The sequence below is a fragment of the Microplitis demolitor genome, chromosome 2, assembly GCF_026212275.2.
Source record: "Microplitis demolitor isolate Queensland-Clemson2020A chromosome 2, iyMicDemo2.1a, whole genome shotgun sequence".
NCBI classification, from domain to species: domain Eukaryota; kingdom Metazoa; phylum Arthropoda; class Insecta; order Hymenoptera; family Braconidae; genus Microplitis; species Microplitis demolitor.
Genome location: NC_068546.1, coordinates 634280 through 661600, shown reverse-complemented (window position 1 = coordinate 661600; position 27321 = coordinate 634280). Strand labels below are relative to the sequence as shown.

At 31.5% G+C, this 27321-nt stretch overlaps 5 protein-coding genes across 5 annotated transcripts; all 5 read left to right on the top strand.

Moving 5' to 3' along the window:
- Window positions 1–7892: 7892 nt before the first annotated feature.
- LOC128667283 (histone H1-like) lies at window positions 7893–8537 on the top strand. The gene has a single exon (XM_053743186.1). It carries the CDS (start codon window positions 7893–7895, stop codon window positions 8535–8537), a length of 645 nt encoding a protein of 214 aa, XP_053599161.1.
- A 929-nt stretch (window positions 8538–9466) lies between these two features.
- Odv-e66-13 (putative envelope protein ODV-E66-13) lies at window positions 9467–11415 on the top strand. Its single transcript, XM_008561915.3, has one exon. The coding sequence runs from the start codon at window positions 9499–9501 to the stop codon at window positions 11350–11352; it is 1854 nt and encodes a 617-aa protein (XP_008560137.2). The 5' UTR covers window positions 9467–9498; the 3' UTR covers window positions 11353–11415.
- A 5049-nt stretch (window positions 11416–16464) lies between these two features.
- Window positions 16465–17109, top strand: LOC106693216 (histone H1). The gene has a single exon (XM_014439774.2). It carries the CDS (start codon window positions 16465–16467, stop codon window positions 17107–17109), a length of 645 nt encoding a protein of 214 aa, XP_014295260.1.
- Window positions 17110–18050: 941 nt separating this feature from the next.
- LOC128667247 (uncharacterized) lies at window positions 18051–19967 on the top strand. The gene has a single exon (XM_053743109.1). It carries the CDS (start codon window positions 18070–18072, stop codon window positions 19921–19923), a length of 1854 nt encoding a protein of 617 aa, XP_053599084.1. The 5' UTR covers window positions 18051–18069; the 3' UTR covers window positions 19924–19967.
- Window positions 19968–23995: 4028 nt separating this feature from the next.
- On the top strand, window positions 23996–26611 carry LOC103580236 (NADH dehydrogenase [ubiquinone] 1 beta subcomplex subunit 5, mitochondrial). Its single transcript, XM_014439782.2, has 3 exons — window positions 23996–24119; window positions 24384–24604; window positions 26230–26611. The coding sequence occupies exons 1-3, from the start codon at window positions 24032–24034 to the stop codon at window positions 26485–26487; spliced, it is 567 nt and encodes a 188-aa protein (XP_014295268.1). The 5' UTR covers window positions 23996–24031; the 3' UTR covers window positions 26488–26611.
- Window positions 26612–27321: the final 710 nt, after the last annotated feature.

Here is a 27321-nt window from a genome sequence, read left to right as displayed (position 1 = left end):
AAAATAAAAAATTTTCAACATACATTGATGATCTTCAATTTAGCCGACGTTTTACAATTTTCGGATTTTTTTCCAAACTATAAATTATAAAAAGAAAAAAATATTTTTAAAAATTCAATGTTGCAGCTTCCGATAAAGATAATAACAATAGTATTGACGTAGGTATCAGCGAGCCAATGAGAAAGTAGGAGAGTGGCGGGAAAAATAGCCTGGGCTACGAAAAAAAAGCTCGTCATCACGAATTTAAAATTTATTTTTGGAACATTTCCCCTAATATTTATTTATTATAAATCGAAATCTCAGATACCAAAGTCTTGGAATTATTTTGCCTAGAAATATATCTAATTTATACACATATTTTTAAACAACGTCCCTATTTAAGTATAACTTAAAATATTAATATTAAAATAGATTTAAATTTCCTGATTGCTAGAATTATATGCTAGTATAGATTGAGTGTATTGTGAAAAGTCCACTAACATTGGTAATATTTCATGCTCATGAAATATATTGATTTTAATTAGTTAAAATTAAGAAGGGGGTGGAGAAAATCATGATCGTCGTGATTGGTCCTTTTTCAGGAGTGGGGGTAAAATTTACCTTGCCGGAAATGAGTTGAAATTTAGTGGAGGGGATGGTTAAAGTTCATCGGTTATAAGTTCAATAACAGTCATTACGCTCGAAACGTTGCACTGTACGCCTCGCAATTTCAACTCTTGATTTAGTAACGAAGAACTCTCTGAAACATGGACTTTGGATTTCAAGACTGTACTTACACGACTGTCCGCACCTTCGAGCTGGAGAACTTTAGCCAGCTCCTGTACACCGACGAGACTGGGACAGTTACTCCGTTATTTACGGAGTTTTCTTCAGGTGTCCATGTTGACGACATCTGGAAATTCAAAGTGGAGGTCAGCCACGATGAGGAAGACGAACACTGGATCTCCTTGGGGATCCTTCCAGTGCTATCCGAGCATTCCGAGATCTGCTTCGAGGTCGAATGCTGTGCGGTAGATTGCGATGGCAACTTACTGCGGTTGACTGGAGAGACCAAACCTTTCCACGATTACGATAACCTTATATACCTCGGGGACTTTTTCAGACGGCATGATTTTAACGACTTTTGTGGTCTACTAGTCGACGGAACTCTAATTTTGCAATTAGAGCTGACAGTTTTTCTGGGCGACGATTTGAAATAAATAGATACTCAAGTTTCCGAACTGTGAGTTGAAAACGGCCCTTTTCAGGGCCACAAAATTATTTACACGTAAAGAATAAATCAAGTTTTATATACCTCAACCTAAACTCTCCATCAAATATTTTTCCAACATGTCCACTTTTCAAATGACAAAAAAAATAAAAAATTTTCAATAGTCTTGGGTAATTCGCGAACGACCTAGGTCGGAAGAGCGCTCCTTTAGGTAAACTATGCGAACTAGATCGTCGATGATCTCGCTCTTACTTCTTTTTATATTTTTTTTAGCGTCGGTTTAACTAGACACTGGCGCTATGTGACCAACCGAGTTATTTACTTTTTCTGTGCGCGCCTTGATATTGCGAGAGACTATTTTTATATATTAGATCATTACTCAACGAGACTAGCTGTTGACTAATGATTAATATAAATTATTGAATTTTTTCATTTTTACTTAAGTAAAAGATTTGATGTGCTATAAAAAAATGTCAACTTTAATTGTAATAATTAGCATTTTTTAAGTATTGTAATATAATTACGCATTATACTAGAAACGAGACTAGCTGTTGACTAATTATTAATATAAATTCTTTTATTTTTTCATTCTTATTTAAATAAAAAATTTTATGTTTCATAAATAAACAGAACCAGCATTAATCATAAATATATTTTTTTTTCTATTTATTGTTTTTATTAAATTATTTAAACAAAAAAACTAATGAACTAAAAGAACGAACTAGTTCGCCATTGGATTATGAACTAAATTGAGCGCTCTCAGTGGTGACCGATTAGGCCCAAGACTAATTTTCAACATATATTGATGATCCTCAATTTAGCCGACGTTTTACAATTTTCGGATTTTTTTCCAAACTATAAATTATAAAAAGAAAAAAATATTTTTAAAAATTTCATGTTGCAGCTTCCGATAAAGATAATAACAATAGTATTGACGTCGGTATCAGCGAGCCAATGAGAAAGTAGGAGAGTGGCGGGAAAAATAGCCTGGGCTACGAAAAAAAAGCTCGTCATCACGAATTTAAAATTTATTTTTGGAACATTTCCCCTAATATTTATTTATTATAAATCGAAATCTCAGATACCAAAGTCTTGGAATTATTTTGTCTAGAAATATATCAAATTTATACACATATTTTTATACAACGTCCCTATTTAAGCATAACTGAAAATATTAATATTAAAATAGATTTAAATTTCCTGATTGCTAGAATTATATGCTAGTATAGATTGAGTGTATTGTGAAAAGTCCACTAACATTGGTAATATTTCATGCTCATGAAATATATTGATTTTAATTAGTTAAAACTAAGAAGGGGGGGAGAAAATCATGATCGTCGTGATTGGTCCTTTTTCAGGAGTGGGGGTAAAATTTACCTTGCCGGAAATGAGTTGAAATTTAGTGGAGGGGATGGTTAAAGTTCATCGGTTATAAGTTCAATAACAGTCATTACGCTCGAAACGTTGCACTGTACGCCTCGCAATTTCAACTCTTGATTTAGTAACGAAGAACTCTCTGAAACATGGACTTTGGATTTCAAGACTGTACTTACACGACTGTCCGCACCTTCGAGCTGGAGAACTTTAGCCAGCTCCTGTACACCGACGAGACTGGGACAGTTACTCCGTTATTTACGGAGTTTTCTTCAGGTGTCCATGTTGATGACATCTGGAAATTCAAAGTGGAGGTCAGCCACGATGAGGAAGACGAACACTGGATCTCCTTGGGGATCCTTCCAGTGCTATCCGAGCATTCCGAGATCTGCTTCGAGGTCGAATGCTGTGCGGTAGATTGCGATGGCAACTTACTGCGGTTGACTGGAGAGACCAAACCTTTCCACGATTACGATAACCTTATATACCTCGGGGACTTTTTCAGACGGCATGATTTTAATGACTTTTGTGGTCTACTGGTCGACGGAACTCTAATTTTGCAATTAGAGCTGACAGTTTTTCTGGGCGACGATTTGAAATAAATAGATACTCAAGTTTCCGAACTGTGAGTTGAAAACGGCCCTTTTCAGGGCCACAAAATTATTTACACGTAAAAAATAAATCAAGTTTTATATACCTCAACCTAAACTCTCCATCAAATATTTTTCCAACATGTCCACTTTTCAAATGACAAAAAAAATAAAAAATTTTCAACATATATTGATGATCCTCAATTTAGCCGACGTTTTACAATTTTCGGATTTTTTTCCAAACTATAAATTATAAAAAGAAAAAAATATTTTGAAAAATTACATCTATATTTTTTTCAATATCTTATTGAAAATTTTAATTTCGCGCTTATTTTTTTTATCCTCCAGGGAGTTATTATATCTTCATTTCCTATTTCATCAAACGAAGGTTAAAACAATCCACTAAAGATTTAATTCAAAAAAGGATCTCTAGGTGTCACTCCGTCCGCGAAATTCCTTACGAAACAGCAGTAATTTTGTTCTCTGTTTCTCCTCAGTCCACACTTGTGCCCACCGCAATCGGAAACTAAAACATGGCGGCGTGGAGTGGATTGTTCCGTGGCGCAGGCCAAATTTTAGTTCGACAAAAGTTTGCAAAACCAAGTCAGCCTCTAAATAATGGTAATTATTCATATTCATTTAATCTTCACTACTTTAAATAACTCATTTTATTTTATTAACCTCGAATTCGTCATTGGCCGAGTCCGTTACGCAATTTTGTCATCAACATTTGGTCAAATCAAAACAAAATTGTTTATTGTTACTGTTTGTTTATTAATTAATTAATTACTAATTATTTACAATAATTATTTATGAATTCTTGGTTTGCAAGTAGCTGGTGATTTATCAATCGATTAATTATCAATTAATTTTTATTTTTATTAACTACTTATTTTTTAATTAAACAAAAAGAGAAATTCTTGGGAAAAATCATAGTTTTTTTATTGCACCTTTACCAAAAATTCAAAAATGAATATTTTGTTTGTTCCTTGGTTCAAATCCATCAAACTTATGTACTAAAGAAATCTGTTTGGTTTTTTTATTTTAGATGAGGCAGTCATGAGTTATCCTGCCTACGGCACGGAGACTTTTTTTAAGTGACTCGTCTCTCCCCACTACCATTGGGTCATTTTTAAATATTTTTTTATAAAAATTTAGCAAAATATTCTTGGAATGTTGCTTAATAATGTCTCAAATTTTAAGAATATTAATAACGAAGTAACGTTCAAGTAAAAAAATGATGATTGATAAATAATTATTCATGAATCTAAATACACTGATAGAAGGATTTGTTTAGGAGTAATAAATTGATTTATTAAATTTTTCTCAACTGACTTTTTTGGATTTAACAAATATTTAGTAATTATTAACAATATTTATTATAATGAAATAAGTAACTTCTTTATTATTAAGAAATATTTTTAATGCTAACAAAGCCTTATTAACATAAAAGAAATATTTGTTAGCACCAAACAAGGCTTGTTAATATTTAATAAATATTTCTTAGACGAATTTGTCGGTAGAGGGCTACACACGAGCCTGCAGTGGTGTACAAGTATTAAAAAAGCTATATGTGTGTGTCGTTGCGACGTCATATTGTTTACTCCGTTCTAGCTTGCATTGTTGGTTAAACGTAACCTACAACTGAAGCTCTCATATACTTAAATAATATTTATATCAGAAGTATTTTGTAAATTGTCATCCATATTATAACTATGAAAATATGGAAGCCTTGTTAATTTTATTCAGTTCAATTTTAATCAAATATAAAACCATTAAAAACACATGTACTATCAAACGGATTTTATGTTATTTCTCAGCGTAGTTTAACATAAGAAATTTTAATTTGTTTATTCTAGTTATAGTGTTAATTACTATGAAATTGTATTTTGAAATTAAAAGAACAGAAAATTTTATACGATGGTTGTTTTAGTTATTTTTGTTTATAAATACAAATATTAATGAATGTGTGTAGCTGCATGCAAAAACATATATAGATATATATTCTTGAACTGTGTGATTTTATGAATTAAATTTTAATAAATAAGTTAATAGATAATTTCTTAAATATAAAAAAAAAATTTGTTCAAATAATAAAAAATATATTAAATATAAAATATTCATTTATTAATTATTAAAAAGTGATTCATTAAATGTTAAAAAGTGATTTATTAAATACTAATAAATCATTTTTTTAATGGAAAGAAATCGTTTATTAAATATTAACAAATCGTTTATTAGATGCTAAGAAATATTTATTAAATACAAAAAAATGATGTTTAAAAAATGATTTGTTAAATATTAATAAATATTTCTTAAATAAAGCTCCGTTAAGAAATAATTTGTTAAATATTAACAAATCTTTTTTAATACTAAGAAATCCTTCTATCAGTGTATATTATAATATGACATATCAAAGTATTTTATAATTTATTACAAATTTAAATTAAGCGGGTGTTTTCAAAATCGCGCAAAGCCGGCCATTTTTTACGTTAACGCTCATTCGTTAGATTAAATTTAAGTTACGTTAAACTCTTCGATAATTGTTATAATTATATGTAATTCAATATATATTTTAAATTTGTGAAAATTACATAAAGTGATATATTTTATAAATTATTATCCAAATTAATAAACTTATGACAGTTCAATTGATTTTGGCTTTGTTTCAATTTTGACAAGGCAACATATTAGATTTTATTTTCGAAATTTTTACAACCTGCATCGCAATTTATTATGCTGAATTAGAGTATTTGGTAAAATATATAACAAAAGTAACAAATTAATGAAAAAAAGCTGGCACAAAATAGGGGGTATATTCTTTAGCTCAACATACTTGCAATCAGTCGCGCAAAAATACAAATATGACAATTTTGTAAAAAAAATTGTCAAATTATATTTAGTCACAAAATTTATTTTAGCAGTACTAGAATAAAAGAAACGACCCGAATATTTCCAAATAAACTTGAATTTGAAAGACTTTTTATAAAATTACCACGATGCGTAGTATACTTTTATATATAAAGTAGAAAAGTTTGAATTCCTAGATTTAAATTGATAAATTTTCTAGTGGGATAAATTTTTTGATGTCAATTTCTGAAAATAGATTAGGGAAATTCTTGCGAACCAGTGAATATTCACTATTTCTACAGCTATAAGTATACCACTAATTCAACCAATGGTATACTTATACCTGGATCCCAGTGAATATTCGCTTATTTTAAGTGAATTTCACTGATTCATTTTTAGAGAGCAGAAATATTACTGTGGTACAGTAAAAATAGTTATGTTATAAAGTATGTTTTAATAAAATTTTTTTTAAAAAATTACTAAAGCAGTATAATTCTTAAGAATATCCAGTTGTCTCATCACTCAAAATTTCTGGGTAATTTTTACTATAAAATTTTCTGCGTGTAAACTTTTTTACAAAATAATTTTAAAATTAAAAAAAAAATACAAAATAATAATAATAATAATAATAATAATAATAATAATAATAATAATAATAATAATAATAGCAATAATAATAATAATAATAATAATAATAATAATAATAATAATAATAATATTTTAAACAATTATGAATATGAAATTCTTGTTTTTATGTCAAGATATATATGAAAAATACACTATATCCTTTATAATGAGTCCCGTATTCTTTTTGATGTTATTTGCAGATATATCTTGATTTTGTCACAAATTTCAAATCCAAGACCGTCCATCTTACGGCATTAAATAAATTAATATTTTTAACAACGTGTACTAGTGTTCTTATTTTATTTATCGACTATATATAATTTCATCGCCAATGTCATTTTTACTTCTTGTCCGGAAATGCATCCAATCTATTAATCGAACAATTATAAATTTTTTAAATATATTCGATATTTATTGTACATTTTCCGTAATAATTAACCGATTTTTTTTCCCGACCTAAAAATTTCGAAAAATTAAAATTTATAAAGTTTTTAAGAATACTCTACTATTAAAAATTTGTACCAAAATAAGAGTGATTATTTTTTTAAATTTATAGATATTCAAGTCCACAGTCTTAAGATAATTTTTCTCATTGATTACAATTATTTTTTTACAATCTCTAATTTTTTATTATGAATAAATTTTTTTAATTTTTTTTTTCAAATTCCAATATATTACAACGCAAATAATTTTAAACCGAGAATACGACGCCGCCCTGCCTGGAGAACTCAACTATAAGTAAGTATATCATAGATCAAAAATTATATTTAGTGGTCATAAAAATTTACATGACTGTCATATATATTTAAGAAGTTTAAAAAATATTTTTTATGGGGATTATGTGTTTACATATTTTTTTATTGACAATATTATTGCAACCCCCTTAATCTTCACCCCCATAACATCCTGGTAAAATACAAAAATTACTACATATATATAATTTTCCAACAGTAGTTAATTTTTGAAAATTATTATCAAACATTTTGTTGTCAGAAAAAAATTTTTTTTTTTTAAATTTCTTTTAAATTAATGGAAAAAACAGTAAATAAATATGAAGTTCTAATACCACTGCGCAAAAATTTCTAACATAATTCCGGTGTGAAATGAAGCAGTCTCTCTCCATGGTCCGGGCAAAAGTGTTGGACTAGTGCTCTGCCTCAGTGGCGCCACATTCTATTAACGTCAGTTATAGAAACTTTCATTTTTGTCACAAAGTATTACTCGCTCGACTAATCGTAAAAATGGTTGAGACATCCGCAACTTCGGCTCCAGTTGAAGAGAAAGCTCCGGCTAAGGTTGATTCGCCAACGAAACCTGCGAAGAAACTAGCATCCAAGGTGACTCACCCAAGTGCTGCTGAAATGGTCACTTCTGCTATCAAAACTCTTGGTGAACGTGGAGGATCATCAGTTCAAGCCATCAAGAAGTACATCGCTGCAACCTACATGGTTGACGTCGACAAGCAAGCACCGTTCATCAAGAAGTTCCTCAAGTCAGCAGTCACCAAAGAAATCTTGATTCAAACCAAAGGAAAAGGCGCTTCTGGGTCATTCAAACTAGCATCCACCAAAGCATCTAAACCCAAGGTTGCTGGCGACAAGAAAGCAGCTAAAAAACCTGCAGCCAAGAAACCAGCAACTAAGAAACCACCTGGTGAAGCCAAAGCTGCTAAGTCGCCTGCATCACCTAAAAAGGCAGCAGTCAAGAAACCAAGTTCGCCCAAAAAACCAGCTGCCAAATCTCCAGCCAAGCCTAAGGCAACAGCTTCTCCAAAGGCTAAGAAAGCAACCAAGGCTCCAACGGCGAAACCAAAGTCACCCAAACCTAAAAAGACTGCAACAAAAGTTGCCAAATCTCCAGCTAAAAAAACTGCAGCCATAAATTAAATTATTGATAGATTTTAAATTTTGAACCCAACGGCCCTTTTCAGGGCCACAAATTTTTCAATACGTATTTTACTCTTCAAGTTTAAGTCTGAGACTCAAATTTTCGAAATTTAGATTTCTATTAATTCATCAAATGTTGGTGATTTTTTCAGCTTCCAAAAAATGCATAAGCCAAATTTCTTCGGAAGATTTTCATCATTTGAGTCCCATAAAAACTCAAAATAGTAGGGTAAAGGGGGGGGGGGCAATATAGAGCCCCAAAATTTAAGTTGCACATTCCCTCCCCTTTCCCTTATTAGGGAGAGTGGGGCAAAATGGGCTGACATTTATATGACATATAAGCCTTCATTTCGTAAGGGGCCCATTTTGCCCTACCTTCCCTTATACAGTATAAAAAAAAATACAACAACCATGCAGTACCGCACTCTACATATGATGAATTGAAGTAACCATATTTAGGTCCTAGTCGTTCAACATGAATTGACAAAAAACTTTAAGCCACTCAACGAGTTCTTATGATGTTTGGTAGATGGAGTTGAGTCGAAAATCTTGAGACGCGTTGCGAAAATTCATTATAACCTACTTTGACTTTACGTAACTTCGTTACCCCGGTCGAAAAACAGCTTTTTAGGCTTCACAACGCAGATGTCATAAAGAGCGCAAATCAGGCCTGCGTTGAATAAAATATTTTTTTTTGTAGTCAATTGTATCATAAAAAAAATAAGCAAAAATTATTGCCTACATAAAGCTTCTATAACACTGTTAATTAAAAATACGTCACTTGTTATATATACTAGTGAAACATATATTTACTCTAATAAATGCTATTACTCATTACTTATAAATTATATTATCATATAAACATATTCCAAGTTCGCCATAGTAAATATTTAAGCCAACACATAAATTGCAGAATTCTATTAGAAGAATCAATTAGTAATATTGTAATTGATCTGCAATAATGAATACATACTTGACAATATCATTAATATTAATTAGCTCAGTAATTATATTAATAACCCTATTCATCTTATTTCAAGATAATACTCAATTACATAAGATAAATCGAAGAGAGCGTGATATTGCCACCTTAGATCTAAAAAAAAACCTCAGATTATTCAATACAGTAAACAATGAAATAAGAGAAGAAGATGTATCAAGAATCGAAAAATATTCATTCGATCCGAAACAACGACCACACAGTGATTTTCAAAACTGGCAATATCGAGCTGAAAATTTAGGGGAATTTATTGGATTTGCTATCATACTGCTTTGGAATTCGATCACAATAGACAATGAGCCTGTCACAGATAACATAAAAAAATATTTGAAAATAGTCGAAGACATTATCACGCGTCTTCTGAATGCTTTGTCCCGAAAATTTACTAATGACGAAATACCCTGGGGTGATACATGGCGATTGTTTTGGATCGACTTGCCAACATTGTTCTCAATGTACCAAATAATCGGTACTGATGACAAATTAAAACGCCAATGTCATCGAACGATCATAAAATTGATCCCTTCCGTGGACTTGAAGCTTAAATTTGATGACTTTGATCCCGTGATCGATTTTATAAATATGTCGATACCCCGTTTGGTGACGAATTATTTTTATAATCACCCAGGTTTTATAGCAGATCAAAAAAATTATAAATTTACTGATCTGAAAAATTATTTATCAAAAAAGTATAACAAAGGTGACGAAATTAGCGATGGAATTTATCAAGATTTATCAGCAGTGATGCATGATGACGTAATAAATTATGGTGAATTTTTCCGTATTATCAATTCGCTGCAATTTCCTGATTTTTATGCCGCCATTTGCTCGAGTCTCAACTTGTCATCAAATTTGTACAATTTCAGCAAAAAACTGATTCCGAAACTCCTCCATCCGTCAATTAATTATACGACTCTTGGACTAATGTTCAGCAACGCTATGAGAACTAGTCAGTATCCGTATTGGGGTATTACGGGCACATTGGGTGTATTCATATTTCCATTTGGTGGAATCGGTCTGTTTAAAACCGATAAGTTTTCATTTTCGGTGAAGATACAGCAGTCGGGCATTGCCAGTTTCGAAAAATACAGTGGCAATATTTATTCGGAAGCTCCGGGTTGGATCCAATTACGGAAGATTTATTTTAAAGATAAAAATTATGCTGACTTTGTTGATTGGAATGTCTTAAAAAATGAACCGGGAATAATTTCTTATGCAGACGATAAATGTCCGGTACTCGAGTCTTCAGTTAAAAAATTTTACAGTTCAAAAAGTAAATGCAATTTTATTGGACGCTTGAATACTTACGATCTTTTATTCTGGAGATCCGAGTATTTTATTGATAATTTAATAAATTGTCATGTGTTAGAAGTTGGAATCGTGACGGACAATGGATTGGAGTCGATTTATAGAATCAATAATCGATATAATGTTGCGATTAAATTTCAGTATGATGATAAGAGTAATAGTGGCCTGTTGAAGTGTTCAATTAACCAGACATCGTTGGAATTAATGGACGGGTGTGTCAGTATCCAACCGGGTGAAACTGTGACATTTAATTGGCGAATGCTGATTGACGATAGTGTTAAAAGTAAAATGAATATTTCTGCAATGAATAATTTTAAATTTGAGTATCGGAATTTTAGTTATTTGATAGAGTCACAAAACATGCCAGAGTATTTTACAGTTAAGCAGAATGATGAAGATGTCTTGCTTGGGAGCTCTATTCCTACTGAAACAGATTCTATCTCGTATGAAAGTACTGTTTGGGAAAGAGATATTGAAACAATGATGTATGAAAAACGAGTTGCTTAATTGAACTGCTCGACAATAATTACCGATTTTGATGATCATTTGACAATTATTGGTTCATTTTTTTGAAAAGTAGTAGTAGGTTTTCACAGATGACGACATAGATTTATAATCCATCAGGAAAAATTTGGTGACAGGTAACTTCAGCACTTTCTCAAGAACGACGAGACGATTGGTTGTTCTTGGGCATGATGTTAACAAGTTTGACGTAAATAATAGAAAGATAGGGGACCAGAACGTCGATCAGTGATTTTTACTTCGCAATCTATTAATTTCAAGATTTAAACAGAGAAATCATCGAAAAATTCCATGTTGCAGCTTCCGATAAAGATAATAACAATAGTATTGACGTCGGTATCAGCGAGCCAATGAAAAAATTTAGAGCGCAGAGGGAATATTTCCTGAGCGGTGATTGGATCGCAGGAACCGACGTGAAATAATAATAATAGTATTGACGTCGGTAACAGCGAGCCAATGAGAAAGTAGGAGAGTGGCGGGAAAAATAGCCTGGGCTACGAAAAAAAAGCTCGTCATCACGAATTTAAAATTTATTTTTGGAACATTTCCCCTAATATTTATTTATTATAAATCGAAATCTCAGATCCCAAAGTCTTGGAATTGTTTTGCCTAGAAATATATCTAATTTATACACATATTTTTATACAACGTCCCTATTTAAGCATAACTGAAAATATTAATATTAAAATAGATTTAAATTTCCTGATTGCTAGAATTGTATGCTAGTATAGATTGAGTGTATAGTGAAAAGTCCACTAACATTGGTAATATTTCATGCTCATGAAATATATTGATTTTAATTAGTTAAAATTAAGAAGGGGGGGGAGAAAATCATGATCGTCGTGATTGGTCCTTTTTCAGGAGTGGGGGTAAAATTTACCTTGCCGGAAATGAGTTGAAATTTAGTGGAAGGGATGGTTAAAGTTCATCGGTTATAAGTTCAATAACAGTCATTACGCTCGAAACGTTGCACTGTACGCCTCGCAATTTCAACTCTTGATTTAGTAACGAAGAACTCTCTGAAACATGGACTTTGGATTTCAAGACTGTACTTACACGACTGTCCGCACCTTCGAGCTGGAGAACTTTAGCCAGCTCCTGTACACCGACGAGACTGGGACAGTTACTCCGTTATTTACGGAGTTTTCTTCAGGTGTCCATGTTGATGACATCTGGAAATTCAAAGTGGAGGTCAGCCACGATGAGGAAGACGAACACTGGATCTCCTTGGGGATCCTTCCAGTGCTATCCGAGCATTCCGAGATCTGCTTCGAGGTCGAATGCTGTGCGGTAGATTGCGATGGCAACTTACTGCGGTTGACTGGAGAGACCAAACCTTTCCACGATTACGATAACCTTATATACCTCGGGGACTTTTTCAGACGGCATGATTTTAATGACTTTTGTGGTCTACTGGTCGACGGAACTCTAATTTTGCAATTAGAGCTGACAGTTTTTCTGGGCGACGATTTGAAATAAATAGATACTCAAGTTTCCGAACTGTGAGTTGAAAACGGCCCTTTTCAGGGCCACAAAATTATTTACACGTAAAAAATAAATCAAGTTTTATATACCTCAACCTAAACTCTCCATCAAATATTTTTCCAACATGTCCACTTTTCAAATGACAAAAAACATAAAAAATTTTCAACATATATTTATGATCCTCAATTTAGCCGACGTTTTACAATTTTCGGATTTTTTTCCAAACTATAAATTATAAAAAGAAAAAAATATTTTGAAAAATTACATCTATATTTTTTTCAATATCTTATTGAAAATTTTAATTTCGCGCTTATTTTTTTTATCCTCCAGGGAGTTATTATATCTTCATTTCCTATTTCATCAAACGAAGGTTAAAACAATCCACTAAAGATTTAATTCAAAAAAGGATCTCTAGGTGTCACTCCGTCCGCGAAATTCCTTACGAAACAGCAGTAATTTTGTTCTCTGTTTCTCCTCAGTCCACACTTGTGCCCACCGCAATCGGAAACTAAAACATGGCGGCGTGGAGTGGATTGTTCCGTGGCGCAGGCCAAATTTTAGTTCGACAAAAGTTTGCAAAACCAAGTCAGCCTCTAAATAATGGTAATTATTCATATTCATTTAATCTTCACTACTTTAAATAACTCATTTTATTTTATTAACCTCGAATTCGTCATTGGCCGAGTCCGTTACGCAATTTTGTCATCAACATTTGGTCAAATCAAAACAAAATTGTTTATTGTTACTGTTTGTTTATTAATTAATTAATTACTAATTATTTACAATAATTATTTATGAATTCTTGGTATGCAAGTAGCTGGTGATTTATCAATCGATTAATTATCAATTAATTTTTATTTTTATTAACTACTTATTTTTTAATTAAACAAAAAGAGAAATTCTTGGGAAAAATCATAGTTTTTTTATTGCACCTCTACCAAAAATTCAAAAATGAATATTTTGTTTGTTCCTTGGTTCAAATCCATCAAACTTATGTACTAAAGAAATCTGTTTGGTTTTTTTATTTTAGATGAGGCAGTCATGAGTTATCCTGCCTACGGCACGGAGACTTTTTTTAAGTGACTCGTCTCTCCCCACTACCATTGGCACATTTTTAAATATTTTTTTATAAAAATTTAGCAAAATATTCTTGGAATGTTGCTTAATAATGTCTCAAATTTTAAGAATATTAATAACGAAGTAACGTTCAAGTAAAAAAATGATGATTGATAAATAATTATTCATGAATCTAAATATATTATAATATGACATATCAAAGTATTTTATAATTTATTACAAATTTAAATTAAGCGGGTGTTTTCAAAATCGCGCAAAGCCGGCCATTTTTTACGTTAACGCTCATTCGTTAGATTAAATTTAAGTTACGTTAAACTCTTTGATAATTGTTATAATTATATGTAATTCAATATATATTTTAAATTTGTGAAAATTACATAAAGTGATATATTTTATAAATTATTATCCAAATTAATAAACTTATGACAGTTCAATTGATTTTGGCTTTGTTTCAATTTTGACAAGGCAACATATTAGATTTTATTTTCGAAATTTTTACAACCTGCATCGCAATTTATTATGCTGAATTAAAGTATTTGGTAAAATATATAACAAAAGTAACAAATTAATGAAAAAAAGCTGGCACAAAATAGGGGGTATATTCTTTAGCTCAACATACTTGCAATCAGTCGCGCAAAAATACAAATATGACAATTTTGTAAAAAAAATTGTCAAATTATATTTAGTCACAAAATTCATTTTATCAGTACTAGAATAAAAAAAACGACCCGAATATTTCCAAATAAACTTGAATTTGGAAGACTTTTTATAAAATTACCACGATGCGTCGTATACTTTTATATATAAAGTAGAAAAGTTTGAATTCCTAGATTTAAATTGATAAATTTTCTAGTGGGATAAATTTTTTGATGTCAATTTCTGAAAATAGATTAGGGAAATTCTTGCGAACCAGTGAATATTCACTATTTCTACAGCTATGAGTATACCACTAATTCAACCAATGGTATACTTATACCTGGATCTCAGTGAATATTCGCTTATTTTAAGTGAATTTCACTGATTCATTTTTAGAGAGCAGAAATATTACAGTGGTACAGTAAAAATAGTTATGTTATAAAGTATGTTTTAATAAAATTTTATTTAAAAAATTACTGAAGCAGTATAATTCTTAAGAATATCCAGTTGTCTCATCACTCAAAATTTCTGGGTAATTTTTACTATAAAATTTTCTGCGTGTAAACTTTTTTACAAAATAATTTTAAAATTAAAAAAAAATACAAAATAATAATAATAATAATAATAATAATAATAATAATAATAATAATAATAATAATAATAATAATAATAATAATAATAATAACAATAATAATAATAATAATAATAATAATAATAATAATAATAATAATAGCAATAATAATAATAATATTTTAAACAATTATGAATATGAAATTGTTGTTTTTATGTCAAGATATATATGAAAACTACACTATATCCTTTATAATGAGTCCCATATCCTTTTTGATGTTATTTGCAGATATATCTTGATTTTGTCACAAATTTCAAATCCAAGACCGTCCATCTTACGGCATTAAATAAATTAATATTTTTAACAACGTGTACTAGTGTTCTTATTTTATTTATCGACTATATATATTTTCATCGCCAATGTCATTTTTACTTCTTGTCCGGAAATGCATCCAATCTATTGATCGAACAATTATAAATTTTTTAAATATATTCAATATTTATTGTACATTTTCCGTAATAATTAACCGATTTTTTTTCCCGACCTAAAAATTTCGAAAAATTAAAATTTATAAAGTTTTTAAGAATACTCTACTATTAAAAATTTGTACCAAAATAAGAGTGATTATTTTTTTAAATTTATAGATATTCAAGTCCACAGTCTTAAGATAATTTTTCTCATTGATTACAATTATTTTTTTACAATCTCTAATTTTTTATTATGAATAAATTTTTTTAATTTTTTTTTTCAAATTCCAATATATTACAACGCAAATAATTTTAAACCGAGAATACGACGCCGCCCTGCCTGGAGAACTCAACTATAAGTAAGTATATCATAGATCAAAAATTATATTTAGTGGTCATAAAAATTTACATGACTGTCATATATATTTAAGAAGTTTAAAAAATATTTTTTATGGGGATTATGTGTTTACATATTTTTTTATTGACAATATTATTGCAACCCCCTTAATCTTCACCCCCATAACATCCTGGTAAAATACAAAAATTACTACATATATATAATTTTCCTACAGTAGTTATCTTTTGAAAATTATTATCAAACATTTTGTTGTCAGAAAAAAATTTTTTTTTTTTAAATTTCTTTTAAATTAATGGAAAAAACAGTAAATAAATATGAAGTTCTAATACCACTGCGCAAAAATTTCTAACATAATTCCGGTGAGAAATGAAGCAGTCTCTCTCCATGGTCCGGGCAAAAGTGTTGGACTAGTGCTCTGCCTCAGTGGCGCCACATTCTATTAACGTCAGTTATAGAAACTTTCATTTTTGTCACAAAGTATACTTGCTCGATTAATCGTAAAAATGGTTGAGACATCCGCAACTTTGGCTCCAGTTGAAGAGAAAGCTCCGGCTAAGGTTGATTCGCCAACGAAACCTGCGAAGAAACCAGCATCCAAGGTGACTCACCCAAGTGCTGCTGAAATGGTCACTTCTGCTATCAAAACTCTTGGTGAACGTGGAGGATCATCAGTTCAAGCCATCAAGAAGTACATCGCTGCAACCTACATGGTTGACGTCGACAAGCAAGCACCGTTCATCAAGAAGTTCCTCAAGTCAGCAGTCACCAAAGAAATCTTGATTCAAACCAAAGGAAAAGGCGCCTCTGGGTCATTCAAACTAGCAGCCACCAAAGCATCTAAACCCAAGGTTGCTGGCGACAAGAAAGCAGCTAAAAAACCTGCAGCCAAGAAACCAGCAACTAAGAAACCACCTGGTGAAGCCAAAGCTGCTAAGTCGCCTGCATCACCTAAAAAGGCAGCAGTCAAGAAACCAAGTTCGCCCAAAAAACCAGCTGCCAAATCTCCAGCCAAGCCTAAGGCAACAGCTTCTCCAAAGGCTAAGAAAGCAACCAAGGTTCCAACGGCGAAACCAAAGTCACCCAAACCTAAAAAGACTGCAACAAAAGTTGCCAAATCTCCAGCTAAAAAAACTGCAGCCATAAATTAAATTATTGATAGATTTTAAATTTTGAACCCAACGGCCCTTTTCAGGGTCACAAATTTTTCAATACGTATTTTACTCTTCAAGTTTAAGTCTGAGACTCAAATTTTCGAAATTTAGATTTCTATTAATTCATCAAATGTTGGTGATTTTTTCAGCTTCCAAAAAATGCATAAGCCAAATTTCTTCGGAAGATTTTCATCATTTGAGTCCCATAAAAACTTAAAATAGTAGGGGAAGGGGGGGGGGGCAATATAGGGCCCCAAAATTTAAGTTGCACATTCCCTCCCCTTTCCCTTATTAGGGAGAGTGGGGCAAAATGGGCTGACATTTATATGACATATAAGCCTTCATTTCGTAAGGGGCCCATTTTGCCCTACCTTCCCTTACACTGTATAAAAAAAAGTACAACAACCATGCAGTACCGCACTCTACATATGATGAATTGAAGTAACCATATTTAGGTCCTAGTCGTTCAACATGAATTGACAAAAAACTTTAAGCCACTCAACGAGTTCTTATGATGTTTGGTAGATGGAGTTGAGTCGAAAATCTTGAGACGCGTTGCGAAAATTCATTATAACCTACTTTGACTTTACGTAACTTCGTTACCACGGTCGAAAAACAGCTTTTTAGGCTTCACAACGCAGATGTCATAAAGAGCGCAAATCAGGCCTACGTTGAATAAAATATTTTTTTTTGTAGTCAATTGTATCATAAAAAAAATAAGCAAAAATTATTGCCTACATAAAGCTTCTATAACACTATTAATTAAAAATACTTCACTTGTTATATATACTAATGAAACATATATTTACTCTAATAAATGCTATTACTCATTACTTATAAATTATATTATCATATAAACATATTCCAAGTTCGCCATAGTAAATATTTAAGCCAACACATAAATTGCAGAATTCTATTAGAAGAATCAATTAGTAATATTGTAATTGATCTGCAATAATGAATACATACCTGACAATATCATTAATATTAATTAGCTCAGTAATTATATTAATAACCCTATTCATCTTATTTCAAGATAATACTCAATTACATAAGATAAATCGAAGAGAGCGTGATATTGCCACCTTAGATCTAAAAAAAAACCTCAGATTATTCAATACAGTAAACAATGAAATAAGAGAAGAAGATGTATCAAGAATCGAAAAATATTCATTCGATCCGAAACAACGACCACACAGTGATTTTCAAAACTGGCAATATCGAGCTGAAAATTTAGGGGAATTTATTGGATTTGCTATCGTACTGCTTTGGAATTCGATCACAATAGACAATGAGCCTGTCACAGATAACATAAAAAAATATTTGAAAATAGTCGAAGACATTATCACGCGTCTTCTGAATGCTTTGTCCCGAAAATTTACTAATGACGAAATACCCTGGGGTGATACATGGCGATTGTTTTGGATCGACTTGCCAACATTGTTCTCAATGTACCAAATAATCGGTACTGATGACAAATTAAAACGCCAATGTCATCGAACGATCATAAAATTGATCCCTTCCGTGGACTTGAAGCTTAAATTTGATGACTTTGATCCCGTGATCGATTTTATAAATATGTCGGTACCCCGTTTGGTGACGAATTATTTTTATAATCACCCAGGTTTTATAGCAGATCAAAAAAATTATAAATTTACTGATCTGAAAAATTATTTATCAAAAAAGTATAACAAAGGTGACGAAATTAGCGATGGAATTTATCAAGATTTATCAGCAGTGATGCATGATGACGTAATAAATTATGGTGAATTTTTCCGTATTATCAATTCGCTGCAATTTCCTGATTTTTATGCCGCCATTTGCTCGAGTCTCAACTTGTCATCAAATTTGTACAATTTCAGCAAAAAACTGATTCCGAAACTCCTCCATCCGTCAATTAATTATACGACTCTTGGACTAATGTTCAGCAACGCTATGAGAACTAGTCAGTATCCGTATTGGGGTATTACGGGCACATTGGGTGTATTCATATTTCCATTTGGTGGAATCGGTCTGTTTAAAACTGATAAGTTTTCATTTTCGGTGAAGATACAGCAGTCGGGCATTGCCAGTTTCGAAAAATACAGTGGCAATATTTATTCGGAAGCTCCGGGTTGGATCCAATTACGGAAGATTTATTTTAAAGATAAAAATTATGCTGACTTTGTTGATTGGAATGTCTTAAAAAATGAACCGGGAATAATTTCTTATGCAGACGATAAATGTCCGGTACTCGAGTCTTCAGTTAAAAAATTTTACAGTTCAAAAAGTAAATGCAATTTTATTGGACGCTTGAATACTTACGATCTTTTATTCTGGAGATCCGAGTATTTTATTGATAATTTAATAAATTGTCATGTGTTAGAAGTTGGAATCGTGACGGACAATGGATTGGAGTCGATTTATAGAATCAATAATCGATATAATGTTGCGATTAAATTTCAGTATGATGATAAGAGTAATAGTGGCCTGTTGAAGTGTTCAATTGACCAGACATCGTTGGAATTAATGGACGGGTGTGTCAGTATCCAACCGGGTGAAACTGTGACATTTAATTGGCGAATGCTGATTGACGATAGTGTTAAAAGTAAAATGAATATTTCTGCAATGAATAATTTTAAATTTGAGTATCGGAATTTTAGTTATTTGATAGAGTCACAAAACATGCCAGAGTATTTTACAGTTAAGCAGAATGATGAAGTTGTCTTGCTTGGGAGCTCTATTCCTACTGAAACAGATTCTATCTCGTATGAAAGTACTGTTTGGGAAAGAGATATTGAAACAATGATGTATGAAAAACGAGTTGCTTAATTGAACTGCTCGACAATAATTACCGATTTTGATGATCATTTGACAATTATTGGTTCATTTTTTTGAAAAGTAGTAGTGGGTTTTCACAGATGACGACATAGATTTATAATCCATCAGGAAAAATTTGGTGACAGGTAACTTCAGCACTTTCTCAAGAACGACGAGACGATTGGTTGTTCTTGGGCATGATGTTAACAAGTTTGACGTAAATAATAGAAAGATAGGGGACCAGAACGTCGATCAGTGATTTTTACTTCGCAATCTATTAATTTCAAGATTTAAACAGAGAAATCATCGAAAAATTCCATGTTGCAGCTTCCGATAAAGATAATAACAATAGTATTGACGTCGGTATCAGCGAGCCAATGAAAAAATTTAGAGCGCAGAGGGAATATTTCCTGAGCGGTGATTGGATCGCAGGAACCGACGTGAAATAATAATAATAGTATTGACGTCGGTAACAGCGAGCCAATGAGAAAGTAGGAGAGTCGCGGGAAAAATAGCCTGGGCTACGAAAAAAAAGCTCGTCATCACGAATTTAAAATTTATTTTTGGAACATTTCCCCTAATATTTATTTATTATAAATCGAAATCTCAGATCCCAAAGTCTTGGAATTGTTTTGCCTAGAAATATATCTAATTTATACACATATTTTTATACAACGTCCCTATTTAAGCATAACTGAAAATATTAATATTAAAATAGATTTAAATTTCCTGATTGCTAGAATTATATGCTAGTATAGATTGAGTGTATTGTGAAAAGTCCACTAACATTGGTAATATTTCATGCTCATGAAATATATTGATTTTAATTAGTTAAAACTAAGAAGGGGGGGAGAAAATCATGATCGTCGTGATTGGTCCTTTTTCAGGAGTAGGGGTAAAATTTACCTTGCCGGAAATGAGTTGAAATTTAGTGGAAGGGATGGTTAAAGTTCATCGGTTATAAGTTCAATAACAGTCATTACGCTCGAAACGTTGCACTGTACGCCTCGCAATTTCAACTCTTGATTTAGTAACGAAGAACTCTCTGAAACATGGACTTTGGATTTCAAGACTGTACTTACACGACTGTCCGCACCTTCGAGCTGGAGAACTTTAGCCAGCTCCTGTACACCGACGAGACTGGGACAGTTACTCCGTTATTTACGGAGTTTTCTTCAGGTGTCCATGTTGATGACATCTGGAAATTCAAAGTGGAGGTCAGCCACGATGAGGAAGACGAACACTGGATCTCCTTGGGGATCCTTCCAGTGCTATCCGAGCATTCCGAGATCTGCTTCGAGGTCGAATGCTGTGCGGTAGATTGCGATGGCAACTTACTGCGGTTGACTGGAGAGACCAAACCTTTCCACGATTACGATAACCTTATATACCTCGGGGACTTTTTCAGACGGCATGATTTTAACGACTTTTGTGGTCTACTAGTCGACGGAACTCTAATTTTGCAATTAGAGCTGACAGTTTTTCTGGGCGACGATTTGAAATAAATAGATACTCAAGTTTCCGAACTGTGAGTTGAAAACGGCCCTTTTCAGGGCCACAAAATTATTTACACGTAAAGAATAAATCAAGTTTTATATACCTCAACCTAAACTCTCCATCAAATATTTTTCCAACATGTCCACTTTTCAAATGACAAAAAAAATAAAAAATTTTCAATAGTCTTGGGTAATTCGCGAACGACCTAGGTCGGAAGAGCGCTCCTTTAGGTAAACTATGCGAACTAGTTCGTCGATGATCTCGCTCTTAGTTCTTTTTATATTTTTTTTAGCGTCGGTTTAACTAGACACTGGCGCTATGTGACCAACCGAGTTATTTACTTTTTCTGTGCGCGCCTTGATATTGCGAGAGACTATTTTTATATATTAGATCATTACTCAACGAGACTAGCTGTTGACTAATGATTAATATAAATTATTGAATTTTTTCATTTTTACTTAAGTAAAAGATTTGATGTGCTATAAAAAAATGTCAACTTTAATTGTAATAATTAGCATTTTTTAAGTATTGTAATATAATTACGCATTATACTAGAAACGAGACTAGCTGTTGACTAATTATTAATATAAATTCTTTTATTTTTTCATTCTTATTTAAATAAAAAATTTTATGTTTCATAAATAAACAGAACCAGCATTAATCATAAATATATTTTTTTTTCTATTTATTGTTTTTCTTAAATTATTTAAACAAAAGAACTAATGAACTAAAAGAACGAACTAGTTCGCCATTGGATTATGAACTAAATTGAGCGCTCTCAGTGGTGACCATTTAGGCCCAATACTAATTTTCAACATATATTGATGATCCTCAATTTAGCCGACGTTTTACAATTTTCGGATTTTTTTCCAAACTATAAATTATAAAAAGAAAAAAATATTTTTAAAAATTCCATGTTGCAGCTTCCGTTAAAGATAATAACAATAGTATTGACGTCGGTATCAGCGAGCCAATGAAAAAATTTAGAGCGCAGAGGGAATATTTCCTGAGCGGTGATTGGATCGCAGGAACCGACGTGAAATAATAATAATAGTATTGACGTCGGTATCAGCGAGCCAATGAGAAAGTAGGAGAGTGGCGGGAAAAATAGCCTGGGCTACGAAAAAAAAGCTCGTCATCACGAATTTAAAATTTATTTTTGGAACATTTCCCCTAATATTTATTTATTATAAATCGAAATCTCAGATACCAAAGTCTTGGAATTATTTTGCCTAGAAATATATCTAATTTATACACATATTTTTATACAACGTCCCTATTTAAGCATAACTGAAAATATTAATATTAAAATAGATTTAAATTTCCTGATTGCTAGAATTATATGCTAGTATAGATTGAGTGTATTGTGAAAAGTCCACTAACATTGGTAATATTTCATGCTCATGAAATATATTGATTTTAATTAGTTAAAATTAAGAAGGGGGGGGAGAAAATCATGATCGTCGTGATTGGTCCTTTTTCAGGAGTGGGGGTAAAATTTACCTTGCCGGAAATGAGTTGAAATTTAGTGGAGGGGATGGTTAAAGTTCATCGGTTATAAGTTCAATAACAGTCATTACGCTCGAAACGTTGCACTGTACGCCTCGCAATTTCAACTCTTGATTTAGTAACGAAGAACTCTCTGAAACATGGACTTTGGATTTCAAGACTGTACTTACACGACTGTCCGCACCTTCGAGCTGGAGAACTTTAGCCAGCTCCTGTACACCGACGAGACTGGGACAGTTACTCCGTTATTTACGGAGTTTTCTTCAGGTGTCCATGTTGACGACATCTGGAAATTCAAAGTGGAGGTCAGCCACGATGAGGAAGACGAACACTGGATCTCCTTGGGGATTCTTCCAGTGCTATCCGAGCATTCCGAGATCTGCTTCGAGGTCGAATGCTGTGCGGTAGATTGCGATGGCAACTTACTGCGGTTGACTGGAGAGACCAAACCTTTCCACGATTACGATAACCTTATATACCTCGGGGACTTCTTCAGACGGCATGATTTTAATGACTTTTGTGGTCTACTGGTCGACGGAACTCTAATTTTGCAATTAGAGCTGACAGTTTTTCTGGGCGACGATTTGAAATAAATAGATACTCAAGTTTCCGAACTGTGAGTTGAAAACGGCCCTTTTCAGGGCCACAAAATTATTTACACGTAAAAAATAAATCAAGTTTTATATACCTCAACCTAAACTCTCCATCAAATATTTTTCCAACATGTCCACTTTTCAAATGACAAAAAAAATAAAAAATTTTCAACATATATTGATGATCCTCAATTTAGCCGACGTTTTACAATTTTCGGATTTTTTTCCAAACTATAAATTATAAAAAGAAAAAAATATTTTGAAAAATTACATCTATATTTTTTTCAATATCTTATTGAAAATTTTAATTTCGCGCTTATTTTTTTTATCCTCCAGGGAGTTATTATATCTTCATTTCCTATTTCATCAAACGAAGGTTAAAACAATCCACTAAAGATTTAATTCAAAAAAGGATCTCTAGGTGTCACTCCGTCCGCGAAATTCCTTACGAAACAGCAGTAATTTTGTTCTCTGTTTCTCCTCAGTCCACACTTGTGCCCACCGCAATCGGAAACTAAAACATGGCGGCGTGGAGTGGATTGTTCCGTGGCGCAGGCCAAATTTTAGTTCGACAAAAGTTTGCAAAACCAAGTCAGCCTCTAAATAATGGTAATTATTCATATTCATTTAATCTTCACTACTTTAAATAACTCATTTTATTTTATTAACCTCGAATTCGTCATTGGCTGAGTCCGTTACGCAATTTTGTCATCAACATTTTGTCAAATCAAAACAAAATTGTTTATTGTTACTGTTTGTTTATTAATTAATTAATTACTAATTATTTACAATAATTATTTATGAATTCTTGGTATGCAAGTAGCTGGTGATTTATCAATCGATTAATTATCAATTAATTTTTATTTTTATTAGCGGTTACAAGATTTATGTCCGGTGATGGACATCACAGAATTTTCCCACTGGCACCAACACGTTGGCATTGGGATAAAACAAAAGATTTATTACACTTTTATGTTATGATTGGAGTTATTCCTCTTTCGATTGCAGTCTTTTGTATAAATATTTTTATTGGTCCTGCAACTCTTATGGAAATTCCAGAGGGTTATACTCCAAAGCACTGGGAATATTATCGGGTAATTATTATATGATTCTAAAGTTATTAGACTTTCAAAAATTTTCCGAATTTTTTTTCAACAAATCAACTAGGAAAAAAAATAAACTAAAAATATGCACATGTGGAAAATTAAAAAAACTATAAGTGCAATTTCTTTAAATAAGTTTTTTTTTGTAATTTATCATTTTTAAAAAGATCTCAAAATTAATTAATCAGCTAATTTTAATATTATTTTACTATTATCACTGTTGAGGTAAAAGATTCATTAGAAGGCTCACTTTTCTTTAAAGGAATTAAACCATTAAAAAAAAATCGCTAAAAGAAATGAAAAATCATTTTTGTCTTAAAGGTCAAGGGGAGAGAATTAAGAAAAAGAGAATATTTTTGTAATTTTTTTTTTAGAGTAGGTTCTTTATTAAAATTTCTAAAATTTGTGACATTATTAAGCATCATTTCAGGAATATTCTGCTAAATTTTCATAAAAAAATATTTAAAAATAAGCCAGTGGTCGAAGGGAGAGACAAGTCACAAAAAAAAGTCTCCATGCCATAGGCAAGATAACTCATGACTGCCTCATCTGAAATAAAAAAAACCACAAAGATTTCTTTAGTACACAAGTTTATCTTTGATTTGAACGAAGTATTTTTTTTTCAATAACTACTTATTTTTTAATTAAACAAAAAGAGAAATTCTTGGGAAAAATCATAGTTTTTTTATTGCACCTTTACCAAAAATTCAAAAATGAATATTTTGTTTGTTCCTTGGTTCAAATCCATCAAACTTATGTACTAAAGAAATCTGTTTGGTTTTTTTATTTTAGATGAGGCAGTCATGAGTTATCCTGCCTACGGCACGGAGACTTTTTTTAAGTGGCTCGTCTCTCCCCACTACCATTGGCACATTTTTAAATATTTTTTTATAAAAATTTAGCAAAATATTCTTGGAATGTTGCTTAATAATGTCTCAAATTTTAAGAATATTAATAACGAAGTAACGTTCAAGTAAAAAAATGATGATTGATAAATAATTATTCATGAATCTAAATATATTATAATATCACATATCAAAGTATTTTATAATTTATTACAAATTTAAATTAAGCGGGTGTTTTCAAAATCGCGCAAAGCCGGCCATTTTTTACGTTAACGCTCATTCGTTAGATTAAATTTAGGTTACGTTAAACTCTTTGATAATTGTTATAATTATATGTAATTCAATATATATTTTAAATTTGTGAAAATTACATAAAGTGATATATTTTATAAATTATTATCCAAATTAATAAACTTATGACAGTTCAATTGATATTGGCTTTGAGCGAGTATGGGCCATGTGTTGATCGAGAGATGGCGCATGACAACTTTTAGTGAGTGACTATGGTGCACTCACGAGCTTATTTTATAAATTAATAATAATTAATTATCAACATTATTCTTAAAATTATAATTATATTCTAATATTTGAAACTAAAAAAATAACCTAAAAATAAAAATGATTTTTCATTTCATTTAGCAATTTATATTGAGTGGTTTAATCTCACTCCAATAAAAAGTGAGCCGGTAATGGGTTTCTTATCTTAAACATATTTTTATTTTATCAAAATTTTAGAATAATTCAAAATTGCTGTTAAAATATTTGTTTCAGCACCCCATATCTAGATGGCTGTCACGTTACGTATTTCCATCAGATCAAATGGAGTACGAAAAGTACATGCATTTCATTTGGGCCGAACAGGAAGTTTCTAAACTGCGTGAACTCGAACAGCGGGTACTGGATTTGATGAGAGAACGAGTTGACTACCAGTACTATTACTACGAGCCCTACACCAACGCTAAGTATGTAAGAAGACAAGCCCAAGGTGAAAAAGATGAAGCCGAACTTTACGCCGGTCACGTCGATTAAAACCAATCGCTCGTCTTTTTATTATCTGGGATATACCGTTTAGAAATGAATGTTTATCATAGAAATATATAGTTCGATTGGATCATTGTACAGTGTCATACTTAATAAATTATTTCATAAGTAACCTGTTATTGTCTTGATAAAAAAAAAACCTCAAATACTTAATTTTTGTCTTAAGCTCATCAAAATGTTTGAATTACAAAATTTACTTAAAAGAGGTTCGCACTAATTTTTCTATTGTATTCAAGTCTATTCTCTTTGTACAGTACTATCTTTGTTGCACATGCACAGTAAATGAAAACTTACGCCGAGTTTTTCTCTTATACAAACGAATATCATCAAAAAATTAAATTACTTCGCTAAATTAGACAGTAGTGCGATCTATAGTTTGTATTTAGTAATTTTGTTTCCGAAAAAAATTCAGTCGAAAATATATGATAAACCCTGTCAAGGCGAAAATAATTAGAGTTTTTTTTTTATCTAACATTTAAAACTAATTCTTAATAAAACATAATTCATTAATCTTATCTATGAATAAATATAATTAATAACGCTAATTATTTGATCAAACATTTAATCATACTCTCAGAGAAAAAATAACTTTTAGAAACATTATTTTTTTTCTACAGGAAATTACGCCATTAAAATTTTTAATTTAATTTATCTTATTGTAGGTTTTAATTATTTTTTAACTATAGTCTTTTCTCGTCTCAAAGTCACCATTTTTCGTATCAATATGACATGCAAATGTTGGTTCCGGAGACAGAGATGAGTTGTATTGTTTTTTCTGTCTTGTTTCAATTAAAAGGTCATTTAGATGTCTTATTACCACTA

What these genes read in the sequence shown, in the direction of transcription:
- LOC128667247 (XM_053743109.1), top strand. Translation starts at nt 18,070, where the DNA reads ATGAATACATACCTGACAATATCATTAATATTAATTAGCTCAGTAATT.
- LOC106693216 (XM_014439774.2), top strand. Translation starts at nt 16,465, where the DNA reads ATGGTTGAGACATCCGCAACTTTGGCTCCAGTTGAAGAGAAAGCTCCG.
- LOC128667283 (XM_053743186.1), top strand. Translation starts at nt 7,893, where the DNA reads ATGGTTGAGACATCCGCAACTTCGGCTCCAGTTGAAGAGAAAGCTCCG.
- LOC103580236 (XM_014439782.2), top strand. Translation starts at nt 24,032, where the DNA reads ATGGCGGCGTGGAGTGGATTGTTCCGTGGCGCAGGCCAAATTTTAGTT. An exon ending in AAGTCAGCCTCTAAATAATG is followed by an intron (nt 24,120 to 24,383) that starts GTAATTATTCAT and finishes TATTTTTATTAG; the next exon opens with CGGTTACAAGATTTATGTCC. An exon ending in AGCACTGGGAATATTATCGG is followed by an intron (nt 24,605 to 26,229) that starts GTAATTATTATA and finishes TATTTGTTTCAG; the next exon opens with CACCCCATATCTAGATGGCT.
- Odv-e66-13 (XM_008561915.3), top strand. Translation starts at nt 9,499, where the DNA reads ATGAATACATACTTGACAATATCATTAATATTAATTAGCTCAGTAATT.